General features: G+C 36.3%; 1 protein-coding gene across 2 annotated transcripts in view; it reads right to left on the reverse strand.

Annotated features, from left to right (window-relative positions):
• CNTNAP5 (contactin associated protein family member 5) overlaps positions 1-24,125 on the reverse strand; it is a 414,934-nt gene that overhangs the window by 30,873 nt on the left and 359,936 nt on the right. Inside the window, exons 17-19 of one of the 2 annotated variants that reach the window (XM_060687892.2) lie at positions 20,989-21,207; positions 19,318-19,557; positions 15,977-16,201 (exon numbers count right to left, since the gene is read on the reverse strand). In XM_060687892.2, coding sequence (XP_060543875.1) covers positions 15,977-16,201; positions 19,318-19,557; positions 20,989-21,207 — 684 coding nt within the window. Of the gene's footprint in view, positions 1-15,972; positions 16,202-19,317; positions 19,558-20,988; positions 21,208-24,125 lie in introns of both variants that reach the window. The other variant, XM_060687893.2, reaches the window with a different exon arrangement.

Here is a 24,125-nt window from a genome sequence, read left to right on the forward strand (position 1 = left end):
CCCTAATTATACAGCTGTTAAGCAAAATTGTGCATAACATTGATCAAAACTTCCTTATACCTACAACTAAGAGAGCTACAAATAATATTTTCAGACCAAATATCTTAAAAGTAATTTTTTAATAAAGTTAAATAAATGAAAACCACCTTACATTATTAAAGGAATGTTTTGTTTTCTAATATAGTAATGTTTTTTAAACTAAATAGTCTGAAAAAAACATGTGCTCTAAAATATCTTTTAATTATACTAGCTCTGGCACATAAAAACAAGTAAGTAAATAAGCAAGCAAGGGGAGGGGGGAATCACCCATTAATTACAGCCTAGCCCTACACCAATTTGCCAATACACAGTTTCCTTACTAAGCATTTTTTTTAAAGTAGTAGGGTTTTCCTTTGAATAAATATGTAAAGGATTGTACTTGATTGATAATGAAATTGACTCCTGAAACAGCTGACTCCTTTAAAAAAAATGCTGTTTGAAAATCTACTGAAATGTGATTCAGAGTTTCTCAAAGGGTTTCCTGTGCTATGAAATAAATTTCTGCTTCTCTGTTTATTTTCAGGGGGCTCAAGGATTTTATCCTCTCTGTCTGTTGGTGATATTTTTGTGCTTCCTTTAGAGATGGCAAGAGATGCCATTGCTACCTTCCCTAGCTGCCTATATAAAACATAACATAACAAAAACAAACAAAAACACAACATAACCCTCCTGGGACAAGCTTCCTTCTTATGATCTCTTTTGGGATTTATGGAACCTTGGATGCTGAACACCATTACTGAGACAATAGTACTGAAATTCAGGGCATTCACATATACCACTTGCCCATCTCACAGTTAAATATATAATGTTGTAAGAAATCCATATTCCATCCTTGGGAATTTCACTGAAGCAATCTTGTTGGAAAGTTATATTGAAAGAAAAACTCAAATTCTGTCATCAAAATGAATTAAGATCTACGTAAAGCACTATTCTAAGATACAATAAGCAAAGTCACCTTGAACAAAATTGACCCCTGGAGGCCCGATGTAATATAAAATTACAATCATAGTTAAGTTATCACAATCAATAATCTTCTTTCATCTTTTCCTATATTATCTATTCTTTTATAATATTCTTTGCAAAGAGTAATGGTTTCATTAACTATTTATTACAGAACAAGTAACAAATACTGCACCAAATGACTTTGTTTTGCGTATTCATGAATTCAGATGTTCTAAATGACTAGAGTTCTATAAGACATTATGCTTCTAATAAGAAAATGCATATAATTTATTTTAATTTTTAGATCATTTATATCACATAATGTAATTAAAGCAATCTTCAAATTATGGCTTTGGGAGTTTTTGTTCCAGTCATCAGTTGGTTTGTCAACCTGCCTTTGGCACCATATCTTTCAGCATATTACAATTCATGAAATATGCATTGCTGCCAAGTTATTAGTCAAATGGCTTCTAAGAATAATTACCAGTTTATTTTGCAGCTTTTTTAATTAAATATGAAATCAATAAGTGTACTTCAAGATTTTCTACCTAGGGTTGGTCAACTTGCAAAGCTGTTTCATCCGGCTGTTGCATATTTAATCAAAGGCAAGGTAAATATTTTGCCCACAGCTTCATGCAAAAGGGGGAAAATGTTTGCAAAGGTGTGAATTTTAAATCTCTATTGTGTAATGTTTCATCTTTGTTTGAATTTTGTACCAAAGCAAACTAACAGCTGTTCATAGAATAACTGAATATGAATGAGCAAATCTGTTAATTTCTCTTTTACTCAGTTTCTCATCCTCTTACCTCTAACTTTGCTCAATCCTCTTTACAATCAAAGGAGGAGGTCGATCATACAAAAACAAACAAGAACAAAGTCCTAGCACCCACAGCCTTGCCCCCTCAAAAATTCCTACGTATTTGTGCACGTTGTCCTTATGTATGCATAATTGTATATCGGCATGCACATATTTCTAGCCATATGCATTATTTCCTAGTATTTATGATGAGCCACGGTGGAGCAGTGGTTAGAGTGCAGTAATGTAGGCTACTTCTGCTGATTACCGGCAGCCAGCAGTTTGGCAGATCAAATCTCACCGGCTCAAGGTTGACTCAATCTTCCATCTTTCCGAGGTGGGTAAAAAGAGGGTCCAGGTTGTCGTTGGGGGCAATATGCTGACTCTGTAAACTGCTTAGAGAGGGCTGTAAAGCGGTATATAAGTCTAAGTGCTATTGCTATTGTTATTTATTTCTTCTCCTAAATATTGGATTTATACACACACACACAGTACATACACACACACACACACACACACAGTGTGTGTGTGTGTATGTCTATATGTAGATACAGTATAGTTGTGTTTATTTTTGTTTAATGCAAGACTTTTTGTGTATTTGTATCCAGCTGTAAATATTTATTTATTTATTTATTTATTTATTTATTTATTTATTTAATCAAATTTTGAAATTTTTCTTATCTCTAACAGAGGGACTCTGATACTCTAATCCTTATCTTCTGGCTTGCTAACAAAGAGGTGTGGCTGAGATTGGCTACATCTGCACTTCTTAAACCCTTTCCTAGAAATGTGAATGGGTGCATTTTACATGTTACTATAGTGTTTTTATGGGTGCACCTTGGGTGAAAAGAGGACAATAACTCTAATAACTGTGTTTTTGCTTTTAGATCAGTTGTGCATTTCCCTTTTGTCAAAATAATGAAAGCTATATTACAATAAATTCAACACATTTCTTGCAGACATACATACATACATACATACATACCTAATACATACATACTACAAAAGGGTGGAGTTGTGTGGAATTGATGCAGCACTACTTTATTATTATTATTTTTATGCACCTCCCCTTGTCCCAACTCTCCATGAATGCTGCTGACATACTTGGTAAAATTTAATTTCAATAAAGTATTTGCATTTTATTTCTCTGTACCTATATCAAGATTCTAAATGTAAAGGTCATGCAATGTGTAATATATAATCTCCCATCTCTCCTATACTTCTTTTGTTTGCAGAAGTCTTTCTTGCTTTTTGACAACCTTTACCTGAGAACTAAAGATACTATATAAAAAGTGACTATAGGGCCAGGGGAAAAAAAAATGAGTAGAGCTGAAATGAATTATGCTTTATTTAATCGAACAGAAACAATGTTACATTAAAATCTAGTTAATGAAATTAACCCCCTTCATTAATTCCCCATTTTGTCATTATTAAAAATCATAATGTGATAACAATAGAGTGCCATACCCCAACATAGATGGTTGCTCTCTAGGTCCAACATGATGCTACCAACACCGGCAGGATAAGCTATTTTATACAAACAGGGAGAAACCCCAAATTCACTAGCACGGATAATATTACCTAGTCTCGTAATGAAATCTCTTCAAGTGAACAACTTAGAGAGTATCAAGGTCTCCATATTTCAACCTTGAGCTACAGATATTCTCTCCTATTGGAAGTAATAGGACAATATAATCTATGTCTAGCTGGTAGTAGGACCTAATAAGTTCAAGGACACTGAATGCTAGATAAATTGCAGCTCAAATCTCTCTTTGGACCATGAAATAAGTGCTGAATTGCTCAATTATTTCAAAGCATACAAAAGAGATGGGTAAGTTTAGATAAGTAGAATGGATCTTTGGCATCCTCTCAATATTTCTGAATGTCACCTCCCAGTGCACAAGCCCACCATGGTGAATGGAAAGCTCATCATCTTTTCTTCAGTGTTGCTTCTTTTCAGATTGATGAAATAATGCAAGCATCTTGAAACCATGTGAATGGTGTACACGATCCTTCTTCTGCCAGCTTCAATCCTCTATCAATGCAGATTCTTTCTTTAAGGTGTCATCTTTTTCCTTGCATACCGTGCTTCCCCGAAAATAAGACTCTGTCTTATATTTTTTTGAACTCCGAAATAAGCTCTTGATCTTATATTTGGGGAGGTCTTATTATTTTGGGGCACGTGGAGCAAGATGGGTCTCCTCTTGCCATCTTACCTGATTTCCAGCTCTGCATTTAAATATTTTCGGGGAAGGCTTATTTTTTTGGGGGGGGGGGCGTTATTTTAGCGCATGTGCTCAAAAGCCCAATTGGGCTTATTATCAAGGGATGTCTTATTTTCGGGGAATCAGGATACTTCAATAGTCTTGTAAGAAGACATATTGCTTCGATAACCATGCACACATACATAAATGCAAGCATAGATACATATACTGAATGAGAATAAAACAATCACTCCTTGGCAATTTTCCTGAGCAATGAATTAAAGAAAATTCATGTTAGAATACATTATCCCCATACTTGGCAGATTATTCTAGCTTGATCAGCTAATTTTGGCATTTGATATGCCTGACAGCATCCATATGTTGCATTTGATTGTTCGCCTAATATCAGAATGGTGGAATCAATTACCCTTGGAGTCTGACTTCTTATGAAACTGTCAAATATATTCTCCTAAACATTTCTCAGTTTCAAAACCATGAAATAGGCCTTCTCTTTGTCTAATGCAGAGAGTTTACGTATGTAAAATTTTAAAAAAATAACTAGCCAATTCTTTCCTGCCAAAAAATATTTCCATATAACTATTTTTCAGGGTCAACACAGTTTACTTAGGATGTTCATGTCTTTTTACATCCCATGCTGGGGAAAAGGAAAACCATTTGGTATTCCATCTCAGCCTAACTACACCACAGTCAAGTATTTTAGTAGCTTATTAAAAGGGTGACCACACTTTCTCATTGCATCATCACACATGCATGAGTGATTGCTAAAGAGGAGAAAATAATTAGGGAAAGTGTTGAGTGAAGAAGGAAAGATCACATTAGTGAGGCAATTAGTAACATGGTGTATTCCATATGTGTTATTAACATTTGCATGGAGAGCCTTTTGCAGTGATTTATTGATAATAGGAAAACAGAAAGAAGAACTTTGGATCATTAACATCAATTCATCTCCTTCTGGAAGTGGCCAGTTATTATCAATGCCACTCAGTATAAATTATGTTCCTGAAATACCTCTGAGACCTACTGTATGGAAGAGCTGGCTGGGAATAGTGTTCTTTAATTAACAGGCCCTTCTTGGGAATCTCCTGATGAGAGCTTGCTATAGTCACAAGTCTCATTGAAGTAGAAAGAGTATGGAAGGCAAAACTGTGCTAGTTACGTTTTCCTATAAATGACTAGTATATAATATTATGTAAAAGTAAAAAGTTGAGGTTGTATGTTATTATCTTATTCTAAAAAGAGTAGGAAGTCAACACTTGCCTTTTCCTTTTCCCTTTTATCTTACACATGTCCCTCTTTTCTTTTTCCTTCCCCTTTCCCCCATTATTATTATTTTTCTTTGTATTTCTGTATTTTTATATTTTGATCAACTAATAAAACTTTGTAACTTGAATAACCCTGATGTTGCTGCAGTACTGTCCTTTGGAAATCACAGAGAAAATAGCACCAATTTTAAGAATCTTCAGTGCTAGTGTATCACATTGAGAAAGGAGTAGCAGCCCTGGTAAGATTAAAAACTTAATGGAGGCTGACACTTTTGGTAACTGAAGCTGTTGTTGCACCCAGATGTCATTCTTACTCAAACTAATGCTTGGAGTGAAACTAACTATACTGGAGGGAAGGGTTGTGTTTCATTGCAAATCAAGATAGGCAAACAGAACTCTCCTACCACCAACTGCGGTAAACAACTCCTCTTAATGAAAAGTTAACAACCTCCTAAGCAAACATAGAAACATAGGAATGGGAAAGAATGGAAATTGTCTCCAACCTACGGAACCTTTGGAAGCTGAATCAACTAATTGTTGGATCAGGAGAAATGCTGCAAGAGAGCTTCTCAGTGCTTTCTCTAGTGGAGGAGGTAGCGAAGCCTCATCTGCGTACGTGCAGGATCCAGGCAGTGCATGAAACCACATTGCCTCTGGTTTGTGGAAAAGCTGCCCACCGTGGAACTGGTCTCTGGTGTCCGAAAGGTTGGGGATTGCTGACTTAAAGCAAAGTATAAATGCTGATGGGTTTGGAAAGTAAACGTGGACCTGGAAAGGTCTTTGACCAAATCTTCTATAATGTTCCACTCTTTATCTATGAACCACTCTCCATTTATCTTCCCCCTACCTTTTTTTTTATCCCTTTATCTTTTTTGTACAATATTATAAAGATTATTATTTTTTTCTTCTGCTCAATTGTGTCCAATTCTTGGAGACTGCCTGGAATAGTCCCTGCAGTTTTCTTGGCAAGGTTTTTCAAAAATGGTTTACCATTGCCTGCTTCCAAGGGTTGAGACAGAATAACTGGCTCCATTTCACCTTGGTGGATTTCAGAGGTGGGTTTCAGCAGGTTGTGACCAGTTCTGTAGAACCGGTATCAGAAATTTTGAGTAGTTCGGAGAACCGGTAGTAAAAATTCTGACTGGCCCCACCCCCACCTATTCTCTGCCTCCCAAGTCCCAGCTGATCAGGAGGAAATGGGGATTTTGCAGTAACCTTCCCCTGGAGTGGGGTGGGAATGGAGATTTTACAGTATCCTTCCCCTGCCACACCCACAAAGCCATGCCCACAAAGCCATGCCATGCCCACAAAGCTGCACCCACAGAACCGGTAGTAAAAAAAATTGAAACCCACCACTGGTGGACTTGTGCCTAAAATAGAACTAGAACTCAGAGTCTTCCAATTTCCAGCCGGATACCTTAACCACTACACCAAATTGGTTTATGCTGGATTATTCTCCACCCCTTTTGTTCATAATAATCTGTACGATCACAGAATAGCAACCATTATTTAAGGGAAGATTTCATGTAATGATTTAAATCTGAGGAAGAATAAAAAAATATTAAATGTATATGCCACCCAAATTATTTTGCCAAACAGGTCTGCCCTGCCAAATGTGACGGGGAGTTCAGAGTTTCAGCTGATGCATAACCAAGATTGCTTGCTTCAATTACTTCTGTTAAGGCTATGATCAGGATGACTAAAACCCTGCATGCTTTCTTTTCCTTTCAGCATTCCTTGAAAGTAATACGTTGTGAGTTTCACAAAGCACAAGCCCCTAGAGATGTGCTCTTTATAGGGCTTTCAACAAGGTGCGCAGACAACAGGCCAAAGCAGGCCTCTTGAGAAACGATAGTATCATGAAGACAAATGGCCTGTCATATCCAATATATTGCTTGGGATGCATATATAAAAAGTGGGGAGGGAGGCTTATTCCAATTGCCCTCTGCTGCCTATTGTTAATAAGACGGGAGACATTTTCCAACTGTCCTGTGCTGCCTATAGCTATTAAATGGGTTTTATCCCAAACAGCCTACGTGGACATATGGGCTACCAAAATGCAATGTGCAGATTACTTGCATACTGCTTGAATTGCTTTTTTGCCTCTCTCTTTCTCTAATCCAATTACTGTTGGCTGCTGAGTTTGAATCTTCTGTACATCTCCTGGCCCTTCACACTAACCTGCAGTGCCATAAGTAGGAAAATAGTTTCTATCAATTCAGCTTTATATTCCATGCCTTCTAAAATGTCTACTACGCAGAGGTTTTTGCTAAGAGGCCACCTCTTGACATTCATCTTGCATACTCAAGGATTCAAAATGCTAAGTATTCAGATTAGAAAAGCTCAAAATGTATGTTGTGCATTTTGGGAGCTCTCAATTTGCCCATTTTTCACAGCTTCACACTTAATCTTTCACCATTGTCAGCATTAGAAGCACCCCCTAAATATCCTAAGCAACTTGTCCATGCTGTTGATAATAATAAATACAGTTCATCCATAATGATTTTTCAATCCTCAGCACTAAGAGCCAGTGCCAGCATGAGACTTAACTCTGCTTAACCACGAGTTTCCTTTCTCATCACTTCCTTTCTATACTAATATACTCCCATTCCAATTTATCCCAAATGTGGCAGGAAGCCTCACTAAGCAGAATGGCCTTTACTATGATTGAGCATAGATTTTCACATGCACATATTCTGCTTACTGAATAACAAACCTGCAAATTAATAAATGTTCCTCTTTAGCCAGATATAAAGCCAGGAGCCAGAGCTGAACTCAAATGGTGATTAAATAGGAAGCTCTCTTTAGCAGCAGTTACCATTAGAGCTGCTACAAACCAAAGCCAATTTCAGAAGAATAAAGGAGGATATTGGTCATATTGTGCAAAACGAAGTGACATTGAAGCATGTGGAAGAATCATTACCTCATAACTAGATTTTTGCTTATCCCCTCAGCACTCCTGCAGGGCAGGTATGATAAAATCCCAACAGCTGAGTGAACTTATACATGTGGCAATGGGGAAGCTGAAAACATCTCACGTGTCTTATTGTACTTCAAGTTCTATAGAAATATCATATTAATGTACATTTCCCCTCTATTAAGATTTACAGGTATATTGACTGTTTCCCTATGACTATGAGTATGAAGTGTCGCACCTTCTGACTAATGTATCTTTTCTTTTATGTACCTTGAGAGCATATGCACCAAGACAAATTCCTTGTGTGTCCAATCACACTTGGCCAATAAATTATTCAATTCAATTCAATTCAATTCAATTCAATTCAATTCAATTCAATTCAATTCAATTCTATTCTATTCTATTCTATTCTATTCTATTCTATTCTATTCTATTCTATTCTATTCTATTCTAGATATTTCTAGTGAGATCAGATAACCATCTACTTCAGGACTTGAATCTAGCCACCACTTGTGCAATAGCAAAAATTTGTGCCTCTGCAATGATAATAAGGAGAAACTGGCTAAAGGACTAAAGATCCTTATTATTATCAATATTTTGCTTAGTTATTTTCTAATAATGTTTATAGGACATATATTTTAACGAGCAGTTTTATTATATTAGTTTATTATTTTTAGATAAATAAATAGGGTATTATTGTAATTATTTAGAGGTTATTTAGAGTATGCAATATTTGATTTATTTTATAGTTGTCAGTATATAACTGGACCCTCTTCTCCTTGTTGATTCTGATTGTAATTGCTGACTTTTATGTATTTTTATTATCTTACGTTGCTGGTCATTGACTGAATAAATAAATTTCAGATTTCTGTTTATAGTTCTAGATGCTAAAGTAACTCATCTGACTCAAATTCTTCAACATGCAGCTATTTAGTATCTCATCTGAGAGCAAAATAAATGGATAACATATATGTACCATATTATTCTTATTCCCTATTACCCTTTCAGTCACTCTATACTGCATAGAGTACACTCTACATCTGCATTTTTGGAACAGAAAGCAATATTACTTTCATGTGGAAGGATCTTCAAACAAATGAAAAGTGTTTATTGGGCATGGCCAGAATTTCTTCAGTTTTCATTTTAAATCAAACTTACCCTATTAAAGACTTTCTGAACAATGATGTAGAATGCAGCTTTATGACAAAATCTGCCTGGTTTTGAATTTTTGGAACCTACCACGCAATACCCTAGAGTTGGGAACGACTAGCACATATGTGCAAGGAGAACCTTTACCTTTACCTTTATCATGCAGTTGGGTATGGAAAGATTCATTTTAGGGCTAAGTCTCCATAAAAAAATTAGATAACACTGCTTTAAAAGATTGCTATATTAAGGAAAGATGCACACTACAGTATGTGCATTTTTGATGGCACTGTGTTTTAGCTTCACATCGACATTTTTTGGAAATACCATGGAAATGTAAGTGATATCTTTTACTATTACTTTTGCTGCAGATTGTGTATTATATGAACAAACTGACAGCAAATAAGGATAAGTGGCAAATCTTTAAAGGGTGCTTGTTATGATTTTGGGAAAAACAATACATATGATGTCCATATACCAATTACCTGGAACCATCAGCTCCATCAGTAAATTATGTGATCATAAAGTGAAATATCCCATGACTGAACCTGACTTACAATTTCAGTTTGTTAGTTCTGGTGGTGGGCCTTAAATGACTCATCCAAGGTCATTAGTGCACCATCATATGACCATGACTTTTGACTTCCTGCCAGGTTCCCCACTGACTTTGTTTGTTGAAAGTCAACTGTGAAGGTCATAAATGACAATCACGTGACTGCGGGGGATGCTGCAACACTTGGAAATGTGCACCAGCTGCCAAATGCCTGAATTGCATTCACATGACAGAGGGAATTCATTTATTTATTAATGAAATGTATATAGATATCCAATTCACACATGGGAGACTGAGTGGTTTACAAAATTTAATGGCTACAGTGGCTTCAAATTTGAGGACATGACACAAGTTTCCTCATTCAGCATTGTTATAATTTCAAACCGCTACTGAACAAGCAGTTGGTAAGTGGGACTACCCATTTGGTAAGTGGTAAGCAGTTGGTAAGTGGGACTACCTATAATAGCTCATAAAACTAGGAAGCAGATTCCTTTTTCTCTTCTTACAGCACAAACTTGCATACAGTCCCCATTCCCAGTTTCTGGACAGGTTGTTACAGAGTTAGGATGTAAAGCTTCAAGAGTTAAAGAGATTAAAGTATTTTTTTTTAAAAAAATCCACCTCATCGGATGGGAACTCTAGTGGGTCCCTCACTTGTGATGGGAGATACTCAGATACTATGTTTACCCCAAACATTGTAACTGATATTCACAAAATAAACAGCTCTAAAATTATTCTATGTTAAATTCACTACATTAGCAATTTGCTGAGAAGGCTGAGAGAAGATACAGCAAGTTCAAGAAGCAGTTAAAAGACCAAGAAGTTAAATTGGAAACAAATGAGAAATTAATTGCAACGTTAACTGCTTGAGACATAATAATTAAAGAGCTGGTCTCTAGGCAAGAAGGCTGAGATTGTATCCAAGGCCAAAGGAGCAGGAAAAAAAGTGGTTACTTTCAGTCTTTCCTTTTCAGAATAATAATAAGAATTTAATAGAAGCTATTGGAATATTTCTAGGATTATTTTCCTTCTCTACAATTTCAGAGGAAGTTTATTGAGTGCCACCTAGAAGCAAGTTTTCACAATCTAGGAATCATTTTCTCACTGAAGTTTTTGAAAAGTCTGATCAAGACAAAAATTCAGAAACCACTGGAATCGTAAAAAGCTTGGAACATGAGGGAAAGACGCTTATGTTGTTTATTGATCTACCTTTCTGAGTAATTAATACAGAAGCAAAGAGATTTGTGCAAAACTCTTCTTATAGCCAGAGAAAATGCTGCAAAATTTTCAAAAGGCAACTAGATTCTCTTTGTTTTTCCCTTAAGACATTTCACTTTCAAAAAGAGTGCTAGCTACCAAGTGGCTGCAAGGAATATAAATCCTTCCATTCAGTTCTTCATAACTGAAGAAGCTGCTTGAATGAGAAGCAAAACGTTTTCAAGTAAAAACAAAGTCCAGTTGCCTTTTGAAAAAGCACCTTTGGGACAGGTTAGATCATTGTTGCCAATTGTCTTTAACTGAGTTTTGGATCTAACATTAGACCAGAATTAAGTTTTCAGAAAACGAAAAAGTCCCAAAGTTGCATTGTTCTTTACAGATACATCCAGGAATGTAATTAAATGGACATATGGAGAATGCTTAACTCCAGCAGGTCAAAGTTTGTTTTTTAAATCTCCCCCACCTAGCACAAGCTCAAGACTGCATTATTCTTAATATCACATCTGATGCTTAATTCAGTTGATACGTGCAATACTAATTAAGTTTTAATTTCTGATCATACAACTAGACTAATTCTATTCACCTTGGGTAAGAATAGCCCTGTTAGTAGTTTCCTACTATTTCCTTGCTGGTAGATCTGCTAAGTGTGGGACAACAAAACAAAGATTAATAGATCTCAAAGCATGATAAATAGAGAGAATCAACTAATTTGGGAAGTGTTTGGGATACATTTAAAACATTTTATCCAATGTGATATGGCAGAAAATAACCTGAATCACAATGTAGGAAACATGAATTGGAAATTAATTAAGCACTGAATGGACATATCATAAAATACATTTAGGAAGTATATTGTTCATTGAGATGTATTATATTGAAATTGGACTAATTGTATGCATTATTATTATATTTAAAATTAAATATACAAGGACAGAACACTTTTTAAAAAATCGAGTGAAACAAATTTGTTGTGAATAGGCAGAAAAACCAAGGAAATTATTGCATTATTGTTGAAAACATTTGTACAACAGTGGAACATTTGGGGCCAGGGAAACAAATCACCTCACTGGTAATGAAATTAATTCTTTTTTATTATTCAATAATTTACATTCCTCATATGTAGATATAGCTAATAATCAGATAAATAGTTTTTTTCAGCATAATAAATCTCCCAGAAACTTTGGATGTATACCCAGGTATGTTGGGGTGGCACCCAGAATATTACAGGAAATCTATAGTATTGATTTAATAAAATAAAGAAAGGCTTCCAAGCAAGACAGAATAGCCATTCGATGGTATAAAGAATTCAAGGAGAAAGTGGCTTCTGGAGTTATTACAGAAATGAAAAGAAAGCCCTTTCAGCTTTTTAATATGTAACTTATTTTAGTGTAATTTTGAAGGCTGGTAAGGATCCTATCCTGTGAACAAATTATTGTCTAATATCTAATACATTTTGAAGTTTAGATTGTAACAGCTACTTTGGCAAGAAGATATTACCTGCAATCATTCATCCTGCACAAATTGGTTTCATAAAGGGCATCAAGATTCTGATAATATAGGACTTTTGATTGATATAATGGTTTTATACACCGATTTAGTAAGAATCTATGTTATTAGCTTTATTGCATATAGAAAAATCTTTTGATATGATTTAAATCAATTTTTGAGTTCAAAGTGTGGCTGAGGTTTAGATGTCCTATATAATCTATAGTGATGATAAAATTAAGCACAGGGCACATAAATAAATGAATCAATTTGAACTTCCAGGAACAATCAGGGAATGTAAGGGAACAAAATAAATTATAATTAGTGATGACACTGTAAATTTCTAGGACCAGACTTATCCAGACACTTAATGCATAATAAATGCAAGGGGGCTTAATTCCACTAGGCAAGCCTTGAATTAAAATGCCAGTGTCCAATTTATATACTATAGTTCCACCATTGAAAAGCATTCTGGGCCTATTCAAAAATCTGATTCAAGTTTTGTTAGAGAAAAATATTTGAGTCTTCTGAGAACCTGAAAAATTCCAAGAAAGTATTGAAATGGTGCAACTTTCTCTGCAGTGGTGAAATTTGCTAGGAGTTTGAATCTTTTTCTGCACTATATGGGGCTTCTTTTGATTCAGGTTTTACAGAGATGATAGCAGTGGTGGGTTGCTCTTGGTTCAGTCCGGTTCTATAGAACCGGTAGTAAAACTGGGGGGAGGCTCCGCCCACCCACCATGACATCATCATGGGTGATCTGCGCATGCACAGGAGTGCACGCTCCAATTGCAAACTGGTAGTAAAGGTAAGTAGAACTCACCCCTGCATGATAGGCTAGATAAATATACATATTATTTGTGTTTAACACTGCAAATAGCTCCCATGAATCTGCCCACCACCATTTCTGAAGCAAGGCAATGCAATGAATGGGATTTGTCCAAATTCATTATAAAGGTTATAAAGAAAGCTTATTAGTTTCCCACTGTTCTTTGCACTGAGATGAAACCGATACTGAAATTTTAAGATTAATAGTTGGGTAACTAGTTATCTTCAAAAATGGGGAATGAAATATTTTCATGCGGGTAAAGATTAGGTTTTTTATATATCTTCATATACAAGAAGTTTTCAAAAATGTGTAGATATATTATGGATACACCAACCAAATACACATGGGAAGGAATAATAGAAAACTACATTAAAATGTTGGGGATTGCAATAAAAACTGAGTTGCATTGTTTTGTATCTTTACTTATATAAAAGTTTTATATTATTTACATACATACATACCTTAGACTAATAAGAATTTGTCTGATTTTAAATATGAACCTGAGACTGATTACTCCAGGGAAAAGGTTGTTGATCTTGGACCTTGGTTACCCTGTGTCTTGTGCCGTGCCCTGAAGTGGCAGAATGAGACTCCCAGGATGTGTTGTGACCTAGGCTCAATTAGGCGTTACAATACACCATTAATCTTAAACAAACCTATTTTATTATAGCAGCTGGGAATTACTTCATTTCCAGCTTAGTCCAAATTAATTCCAAAACAAGTCCCTCAGAAAAAGTCCTTCGGCTTATCACAAACTTTTATCTTCTTTGGCACCCTGCCAAAGGCCTTTCTTGGCAAATCCCCACGAAGTTCAGAAACAAGAGACGCCGACTGGAAAACGGATTTAGCAATGTTGCTTTCCTCAAAGAGCCCAAGAGCCTTTCCTGCTCTTTTAAGCCTTATGGGAGGGGCCAATCATATCCTGGCTTTACTCCCGAGTCGTCCTTTTTGCTTTAGCTGCTCTTGCCTTCTGGCAGCTCTGTGCATGTGTCACTATGAACAGGCTCCTCCTGTTCCTCTGCCTCTCTGCTGTCCGACTCTGGAGGCTCTGGAGTCCACACATCACTCCCAGATGGCCCTTGCCCCATCTCTGCCTCTGATGCAGAACCTTCGTCTGGGCCTTCTCCAGACTCCAGGATTGGCCCATGGTCCTCCCCAGCCTCCTCACTGTCTGACTCCGCTGCTAGCTCCGCGGGCTGCTGGGGACCACAACAGGATGTGCTGCAGTAGCAATAAAGTCCAGCTCCCTCCCCTTGAGCCGGGGTGAAATGCTCCCGGTTCGGATCGTCTGATCCAGTAGCGATGGAGGCGGGTGGTTCGGAGAACTGGTAGCAAAAATCCCTGCACCCCCCATGCCCATCTGAGCCACGTGATCATCAGAGGGTTTTTTTATTTTTAAAAGCATTTTTTCTACAACTTCTTTGGCCAAAAAAATGCTTTTAAAAGTTTTAAAAAAAACCCTCTGATGATCGCGCTGCTCAGCTGGGATCGTCATAGGTTTTTCAAAAGAAAAAAGCCTCTGACAATCAGGCAACTCAGCTGGGATTGTCAGAGGCTTTTAAAAGTTTTTTTTTTTTACAACTTCTTCGGCTGAAGAGGTTGTAGAAAAAATGCTTTTAAAAGGCTCTGATGATCCCAGCTGAGTTGCCTGATTGTTCGAGGCTTTTAAAAAGATTTTTTAACAATCTCTTCGGCCAAAAAGGTTGTAGAAAAAATTGTTTTAAAAGTTAAAAAAAAAAAAGTTGGCCACGCTCACTCAGTCACATTACCCCCCACCAAGCCACTCCACAGAACCGGTAGTAACAAATTTTACATTTCACCATTGCCTTGAGCCCTACTCTGGACCCTTACACAGCCTTCTCACCCACCAGCATCCACTGGCAGAGCACTTTCTTTCCACTGCCCGGAAGTACAACAGATGCTTCTAAATGACGCCTTTTGGAGCCAGAGAAGTGAACGAAGGAAATTTTATGCCAACATTTAAAGTGCAGGGGCAGGTCTACCACAGGATAGGGAGTATCATGGTGGGGCCTCAGCAGCAGCCTTCATTTCTCCAGATATGTGTCAATTTAGCAAGCCCGATCAGATAGTTTCATAGTGAAGCAGAGTTATCCAGCTAGTACCAGATAAATTTGAAAAAGTAGAAATATAGAAATATAATGTGTCAAAGAATCAGTGGGTCAGTGTTTCCATGAACACTCTTGTACACTTAGGTATATTTACCTGGAGATATAATTTCACAGGATGAGCATTTTTCATTCTCATAAAAATTATGTGAAGCAAATGGATTTCTGCCAAATGCAAATAATATTATGCATTGTCAGCAACTGTGAATCACAGTACTATTCACCTTCAGCAATATGGCTCTTTAGGAAAGGACATATTTTTATGGTTCTGGATGGAAGTTCAAGAGTAGAAAATTTGATTAGCCGTGTAATTAAAATTCATAACATGATGGTATTTATGCAACCAGGTTCCAAAGCTTCCCTTCAATTTTGTTTTCTGAGTGGATCCTGCTGAAGCTATATTGTCATGGAATTGTAAAGCTTTACATACACACTTACCATTCTTGGACAAAATAACAGCCAGATACTCATGAGAAGAAGCATTGAGGTAAAACAGAAGGCTTGGAGCATTTGCTGTCAGGAAAGTAAAAGCGATGTTTTCCTTGGATATGGATGTACCCGCATAAATGGCTGAAGATGTAGAACTTGCATTTTTAGTTACAGGATAAGGTTCCTGGAATGTGTAGGTAATAGAAGTGTCTGCTTCAAACACTGCAGAGACTTCTAAAAATACAAAGAAATATAAACACAAATCAGATTCAGTGCAGTAGATTGAAAACTATTGGAGCTGTTGAAATAGAATTTTTAGAATCAACAAAGCAGATGCATTTGTGTGTGCTTTGTGTTTTACAGTCTACAGTCAGGAAATATGAATTTCGTATGAACCAAGAACTTCCAAATCTTCCCACAGATGGATGGATCTTTGTTCCCCTTATTTGCAACCTGGATGCAAAATCTGACAATCTAAATATAGGTAGTCCTCGACTTACAACCACAATTGAGCCCAATATTTCTGTTGCTAAGTGAGACATTTGCTAAGTGAGTTTTGCTCCATTTTGCGACCTTTCTTGCCACAGTTGTTAAGTGAATCACTGCCATTGTTAAGTTAATAACACAATTGATAAATGCCTTTGGCTCTCCCATTGACTGTGCTTGTCAGAAGGTCGCAAAGGGGATCACATGAACCCGAGATACTGCAACCGTCCTAAATATGAGTCAGTTGCTAAGTATCTGAATTTTGATCACATGACCGTGGGGATGCTGCAAAGGTCATGAGTATGAAAAAATGATCAAAAGTCACCATTTTTCAGTGCCATTGTAACTTCAAACGGTCACTAAATGAATTGTTGTAAGTGAAGGACTCCCTGTATATTCTTTCTCAGAGGAAGGATGGTATTGAACCAGATAATTTTTTGCCAGCCTGAAGCATTTTACTGAACATGCAGCGTAATAGCAATATTTCTCTGTTGCTACCTGATTGGCTGTATGGAAAAGCAGGGGGCCAAACGAGGCTGAAACATGTGGAGGAGGATGGATTCTGGAATCACTGAAAGAAGTGAGTCAGTAAAAGTTGAGAGGTGAGTCCATAGATGAGGACAAGCTCCCAGCAGGTTGTGGTTTTCAGTGAAGGCTTATGAATACATTGCCTAGGGCGTTTCATTGTTTGGAATACTGAGAAGTAGCAGCAACATTTTCAAATATTTAAAAGTTGTATAAAATAATAATTGGCAACAGTCAAAGAAATAATAGAATGGACCCAGGCGTGCTGTTTGCTTTTCAGAAGATCCTATCCTATACTTTCTTGGTTTCTCAGTGACAATCACTATGAAAAGTCAAAATATTTGTCAGTGTGACTTATTTTAGGAAAGGGGAAAAAAAATAAGCCATGTTGGCTAGGAAAAAAAAAAACCTACTCTCACTAAAATTGATTTTAGAAGATCACAAAAATATGCTACTCTTGACCATGTTCAGATCTCTTCACCTAGCAAAATAATCTGTTCTCCCCAAAAGGAAAGTAAATCTGGGGGTTGATTGAGGAAGGGTGATTGAAGTCTGCCTGGTCAGAGAAGGGTCCTTTCAAATCAAACCCCATTTCATGCTGTAATGTTTAGTTTGTTACAAAACATAATGTAATGTTTTAGTTTGGACTAAACTGCCAGTGTAAAGAAGAAAGATCATTCCTTCTTTTTGAAAATATGAAAAAGCTCATTTACTTAAGCTCATTTACTTGAATGGAGGGCACTCTATTATTTACCATGCTCATTTTTCAAACAGGACTTGTGCACTTTATACAATGTTCTTCCAACCATTTTAAGTAGCCAAGGATCACTTGTTGTTAATGGGGCATTGCCAGTTTGCAAGAGGCAGTAACAATTAGAACTGAAATGCTCAAATAGATCTGGGCTATAATCTTTTTTTAAAAAAAGATGGTTTAAGGAAGATCATTAGGGTTTTCCACCCCACCTAAAATGCCATCTAAAGCCTACACTATAAGAAATTAATATTTATAAAGTTATGACAAACACACATTGTCTTCATTTTATGAACACCGTGTTTCATTTTTCCTCTCAGATGATCATCTTAGTGCATTAACATATAATTACAAAAGTAAGTACTCCAAAAATAATTAATTCCCAAGCCATGAGAAGTTAGTTCCACAGGACATATAAAAATATAAGCCATCAAGGGATTCTTCCACTACTTTTTTGTTTGTTTGTTATTTGAGTTTTCAAATGAGAATAGTCTTGACAATTAAAGTAGTTTCATATTCTGGAAGGCATGACCTCATTCCAGGTTTCAAATTATTATTATTTTTATATCTAGATTACTAGTCTCCATATGTGCATCTCTGAAATCAGATACATTATTATTATGGGACTTCTGGGTAGAATCTAGTGGATTTTTGAACAAAGCGGTGAGAGAGTGTACCAATGATACATTAGTTAAAGATACCAAATTGAACCTTTGCATCACTAACATTGAAAAAGTTTCCTCTGCATGTGAAAAGCAGTATAAGACCAGTCAGGCACCCAATTGGCAGTGGGAAGAAGATTATTGATCTGGTGTTCTTATTGGCATGAGACCCTACAGTTGCTGCAGCTGAAAGGATGGAGGCTGCAACCTCAATATCTACTGGCACAGAGCTACAGTTTTGTATACACCAACAATCCTGCCAGCCAGCCAATCTGCCAGAGGAAAAATAGCAATAGCAATAACACTTAGACTTATATACTGCTTCACAGTGCTTTACAGCTAAGCGGTTTATAGAGTCAGTATATTGGGTCCTCATTTTTCCGACCTCAGAAAGATGGAAGGCTGAGTCAACCTTGAGCAGGTGAGATTCGAACTGCCAAACTTCTGGCAGCTGACAGTCAGCAGAAGTAGCCTGCATTCTAACCACTGTGCTACCACAGCTCTTACAAATAAAATAGATTTCCCAAATTCCTAATGAAAGTAGGGAAATAGAGAAAAAAGCTGGCACACCTTCTCACCCCAAAAATATATTAAATTATGCAAGATTTGTTGAGAATCTAGATCAGTGGTTCTCAACCTTTTCTTCACCATGGACCCCCTTTAAATATCTTTTGTGGCCAAGGACCATGGCTACGGACCCCAAAGACCTAATTTAACATTCAAATAATAACATTTATTTAAGACTTTACAGACTCCTATGATGACATCTTGGCCCCCCAGGGTCTGCAGACCACAGGTTGAGAACCATTGATCTAGATAATTTAAATTAGAAAGTGACATTTTGTATAATACACCTGTACAATACCTTTGGTCAAGGTGCACTGGATGAGCAAAAATAAATGTGATAATCCATTCAGCCATCCTACCTTCTCTGCAGAATGGTCCTTCATATGGTGAATTGGTGCAATCACATAAATAGCCATTGGGTTTTTCCACACATTTTCCTCCATTCTGGCAAAGGTTACCATAACTGCTGCAATGACCTGAACAACCTGGTTTGACCCCAGGAGTCACTTTGGCTCGCTCTTCAAGGTCAAGTTTCTGTCCATTTAGATGTAGAGAGCGAATACATCCGATAAAACCTTTCTGTTTGGATGCAGATGATCCTGTTTCAGGTATAAGTAAGGTAAAGTTTATATTTTAACAACTGACCCTTTAACAAATGAAATTCTCATTAAGGTTTTATTGTACAATATTGTAAAAATATACTTCCCACTGATTCCATATTAATGTATGAGGGAGTATTTATTTATTTATTTCTCAAACTTGTGTTCCACCATCTCATCAAGGGCAACTCTAGGTGGCTTACGAACTTTGAATAAAATGCCATATAAAACAATAAAAAAAGATCTTATATTTTAAAAATATCAATTAAAATGAAACTGAGCAGGATAGAGAGGAAAGGAGCAAAGTGCACAAAGGGAGGAGGTGGGTATTCTCTATTCCATCAGCCACCTCTAGCATTGTTTATTGAGCATGCAATCTTGACCTCATTATCAAGCAGGATGTCCTTTCTGCAATTTAGTGAGAGTCTAATATGCAATGATAGTATAAGTGAAGGAAAAAATTGAAATAAAGTTAGTAACCTAAAATATAATATAGACATGGGCTTTGGAGATTTGTACTTAAACTTACATGTTTGTAAATTATGGGATTACCATCAATTAAGTCTCCCGTTCTATCATTTCTGTTGGCTTCATCTTCATTTGATAATTTTGCAACTAGAAAAATACATACATCTAGAATATTGGGTGTAGAAAATTGAAACCATATGTATGTTGCAATAGTTGAAGTTCAAAACCAAACCAAAAAAGTCAGGCATGAGAAATAACTCTGAGAGTGCAGGATTTTTGTTCTTAAACATAAAACAGTGAAAATCACCTCACAAAGACTTGCATTTCAATTTTATCTTAAATATTCTGTAATGGTGAGAAATTTTGAAAATTAACACCTGTTCAATATTCTCAAGAGTATGCAAAAAATGGTGACCAAATGCCCTTTGGGATTCTGCTTCTGAAATAGGTATCAAAACAAATACATTGTTTATCTTCAAAATTGTAACTTTTGGTATACCATCAATGCATTTTCTATGTTTTATACTATCACTATATATTCTGTCACACAATGAGACAAAATACTATAGTAGCCTAAAGAGCTAGGGTTGTGGATTTGCTGATTCCTGTTCTCTACTAATTGGCCAATGAACTATAGTAATTTATATGCATATTTGAGAATGGAATATAATCTGTGTTATTACTTTTTTCTGTGAATTCTTCTGAGCTTTTTTCTGAGCTTAGTCTTTGGTTTTGTTATCCATTGGTGGGACAATTTATACCAGTGCATAAATTCAAGAAAAACAAGTTGCTAAATTCATCTTCAAATAGTGGAAGTATCTAAACTTTCCATAGAAATTTATTGAGGAATCAGTAATATAAAATATCCAATAGTTAAAAGAGTATTCATTTACCCTAAGAGAATTGCATTTGTAAAAAATAAAATAAAAGTGTGTGTGTGTGTAGTACAAAGATTGTACCTACCTACAAATAATTGACTGTTTAGCTGCAATCGAAAATGTCCTTCAGCAGGTGCTTCTAAAGTCTTCTTTGGAAAGTTGTCTACTTGAAGAGAGGTTTCTCTAAGATTCCTTTCAGCATGTACAGAATGCCACTGATTGTCATTCAAGGGCACGGGGGATTGGACAGTAACCTCTACAGGGCCATTTCCAACATCAACTGTGAAAGTGATGTCTTTAGGAGCTGGAATGCATAAGGTGAAACTTTGAATGTTATGCTGATAACAACAAGTACATAACTGTGGTAATAATATTTTAAGAGTTTCAAAACAATCAACCTTATGTGATTATTGAATTCACATAGCGAATCATCTACCGGTTTTTTTGGAGTATAAGACACACTTTTTTCCCTCTTAAAAGAGGCTGAAAATTTGGGTGAGTCTTATATTCTGAATGTAACTTTTTCGAAGCTTTTTTTTAACCCTAACGAGGCACTAGCAAGTGAAGTGATCTCTGTGGTTTGCCTACTTTTCTCATTGCTTCTCTCTCCAAATATCAGTTGTGCTTTAGAAGCTGTTTTTTATCCCAAGCAGGGGATAAAAACCAGCAACCTAATGTGCTGAAGCTGACCAGCCTAAGGACGCTAGCCAGATGAATACCTGGTAGGCAGAATTTTTTCCCCCTATTTTCCTCCCCAAAAGCTAAGTTGCGTGTTATACTCCGAAAAATACAGTATATATTATGGTACATATCTACAGACCCAAACCTTCTTTGTGAAATTAAATTCCTGGTCAGATATTCTCATTTTCTCTATGTTCATGTATTAGGAGGTATGCATTTGCCTTGTGATGGATCAGTGAGATAGAACATTTTCACAAATATTGTGTTATTTATTTAATATCTGCTTTTAAAAAATTCAATGATTATCATCAAAATAGCCTGTAAAGTGTGTAGAAAAATACAGAGAAGAAAATCTAAGACATAAAAATGATTTCAATAAAACAATACTGATGGAAATGTCTGGATCGTATTAGGAGAAGGGAGAAAAACTATACCAAAGTGTTTTTCATACAACTATTCTCAGCTCTAATTTTTAGTAATTGAACATTTAATGGATGATTTCCACCTACATTTGCTACCTTCAGATGTACAACTTGATATATTATAGACAATATTAAACATGTTTCAAACACTAGAACTTTTGTTCAAACTGTATTATTTAATTTAATGACACATGCTGTTTAAATTTTTCTCCCTCCCTTAAAATATCACTTTTATTCTGATGAAAGTCAGAGAAACACCTGAGAGCAAGTTTCTATTCTTAATGATTTAAAGAAAACTGGAGTCAAACTATGAATGTCATAAAGATTATTCTGATAGTTAAATCACTGATATGTTGAGACTTGCATAGTTTAGTCTTTCAAAAACTGGAGGTTGTAGACACTGGCCTTTATAACCAAATGAATAGGAAAAAACAAAAATGAGAGAATTAAGTCTTTTTTCTTTTTATATTCTAAGAAAGAAGTATATAATTCAAGAACTAATCAGCCCTGTTGTGCTATTTCTCTTACATTTTAGATAGTTTATTAAAAGGAGACTCGTACTGAGTTCTTATCTCATCTCCATCAGTGGTGGGTTGCCCCCGGTTAAGATTGGTTCACAAGAACCGGTAGTAAAACTGGCGGGAGGCTCTGCCCACTGACCCAGACATCATCATAGGTGATCTGCGTGGGCACGATAGTAAAGGTAAGTAGAACCCATCCCTGATCTCCACCCCTTGCAATCAACCTCATCTTTTCTGAGAATTAGTTGGGGCATATAGACCACAGTTGTGGGTTGGAAATCTAAGTAAGAAGGAAGAGTTGGCAGTATGACATTTAGGGCAAAACAAATTCCAAGATTAAGAGAGGACAAGAGGACAAGAGAAGAAGCTGGCATCTGGTACATTGCCAATACTAGATCAATAATAACAATGTATATACACTGAAAAATACCTTTGGACAGAAGTTGTAACTCTGATTTATCAACCTTTTCCAGTTTCTTAAAAAGTTTAGGCCATGGAAGCAACATTACTTTCATCAGGGTTTCATTACACTAACAAAATAAGGCTGAAGTATGGCTATAATCATTCATTTGGACCCTAATTTGTATCTCTAGCTATGTAAGGGAGAAGATAGATTTCTGATAAATTTGTACTCCATTGGTATACATACATACATAACTCACAAAAATCTTTCAATCCATAGGAATGAATTTTCTTAGACATAGGGGGTTGGGAACTCTCTTCTATTCATGGAAGGAAATCAATGACATTGATCTCCTTACAGTTAGACTCTATTCCAGCACCAACATCAACTGATTTGTGGACTGTACTCACAGCCATTTAGCTCCAAGCATAATCTGCCCTATGAGAAAATCATAACACAGTGGAGAAACTGACTAAGTGTTGCACCAGATATTTCTTTCATTTCTACAGTGCTCATGCTAACCCATCATTTTAACAGATTATATTATTCTAATGTAATTTCATGTCAATGTCTTGCTTTTATTATATACTTTTTTTAAAAAATAAGAGCCTTGTGAATGAAATACAACACACTGAAGTATCACTCAAATAGGAGATCATGTCCAATTAACACTAAACCATACCTCATTACCTAGTGATAATGCGCTTAGGCTTTTACCAAGGTCTGTGGGGGCCTTATTTTATTAAATTTTATGTCAAAGTTATTACAACCATATTAAAAAAATTGAAAGGACATATTGACACGAATCAATCTAACCTTTGCTCTTTGCTTCTGTCAAAGAAGTTGCTTGTACTATTTTGCTACGGTTAGGAATCATTTGTTAGGAATTCATTCTGTAAAAGAATGTATCCTTTTCTCTCTGGTTTCTCACTTCTGTAATTAGCTTCAGAGCTAGGCACATCCTTGGAGACAGGAACATCCTGCTCCATAGATGGGGCGGGGGGCTGCCTAGGAGCTAGAACACACTAGGACAAGGGATACTCTGTAAGATAACAAAGCATGGACAGAGCATGGACAAAGAATGCTCCATGGATTAGTTGGGGGGGAGGGGCATGGGCAAGACATTGCCCACATTAAATAACGAACTTTTGTCTCTGATTGGCTAAACAAGTATATAAGATCCTAGACAAAGTTT

This window comes from Pantherophis guttatus, chromosome 1 (assembly GCF_059756535.1).
Source record: "Pantherophis guttatus breed Tessera chromosome 1, ASM5975653v1, whole genome shotgun sequence".
NCBI classification, from domain to species: domain Eukaryota; kingdom Metazoa; phylum Chordata; class Lepidosauria; order Squamata; family Colubridae; genus Pantherophis; species Pantherophis guttatus.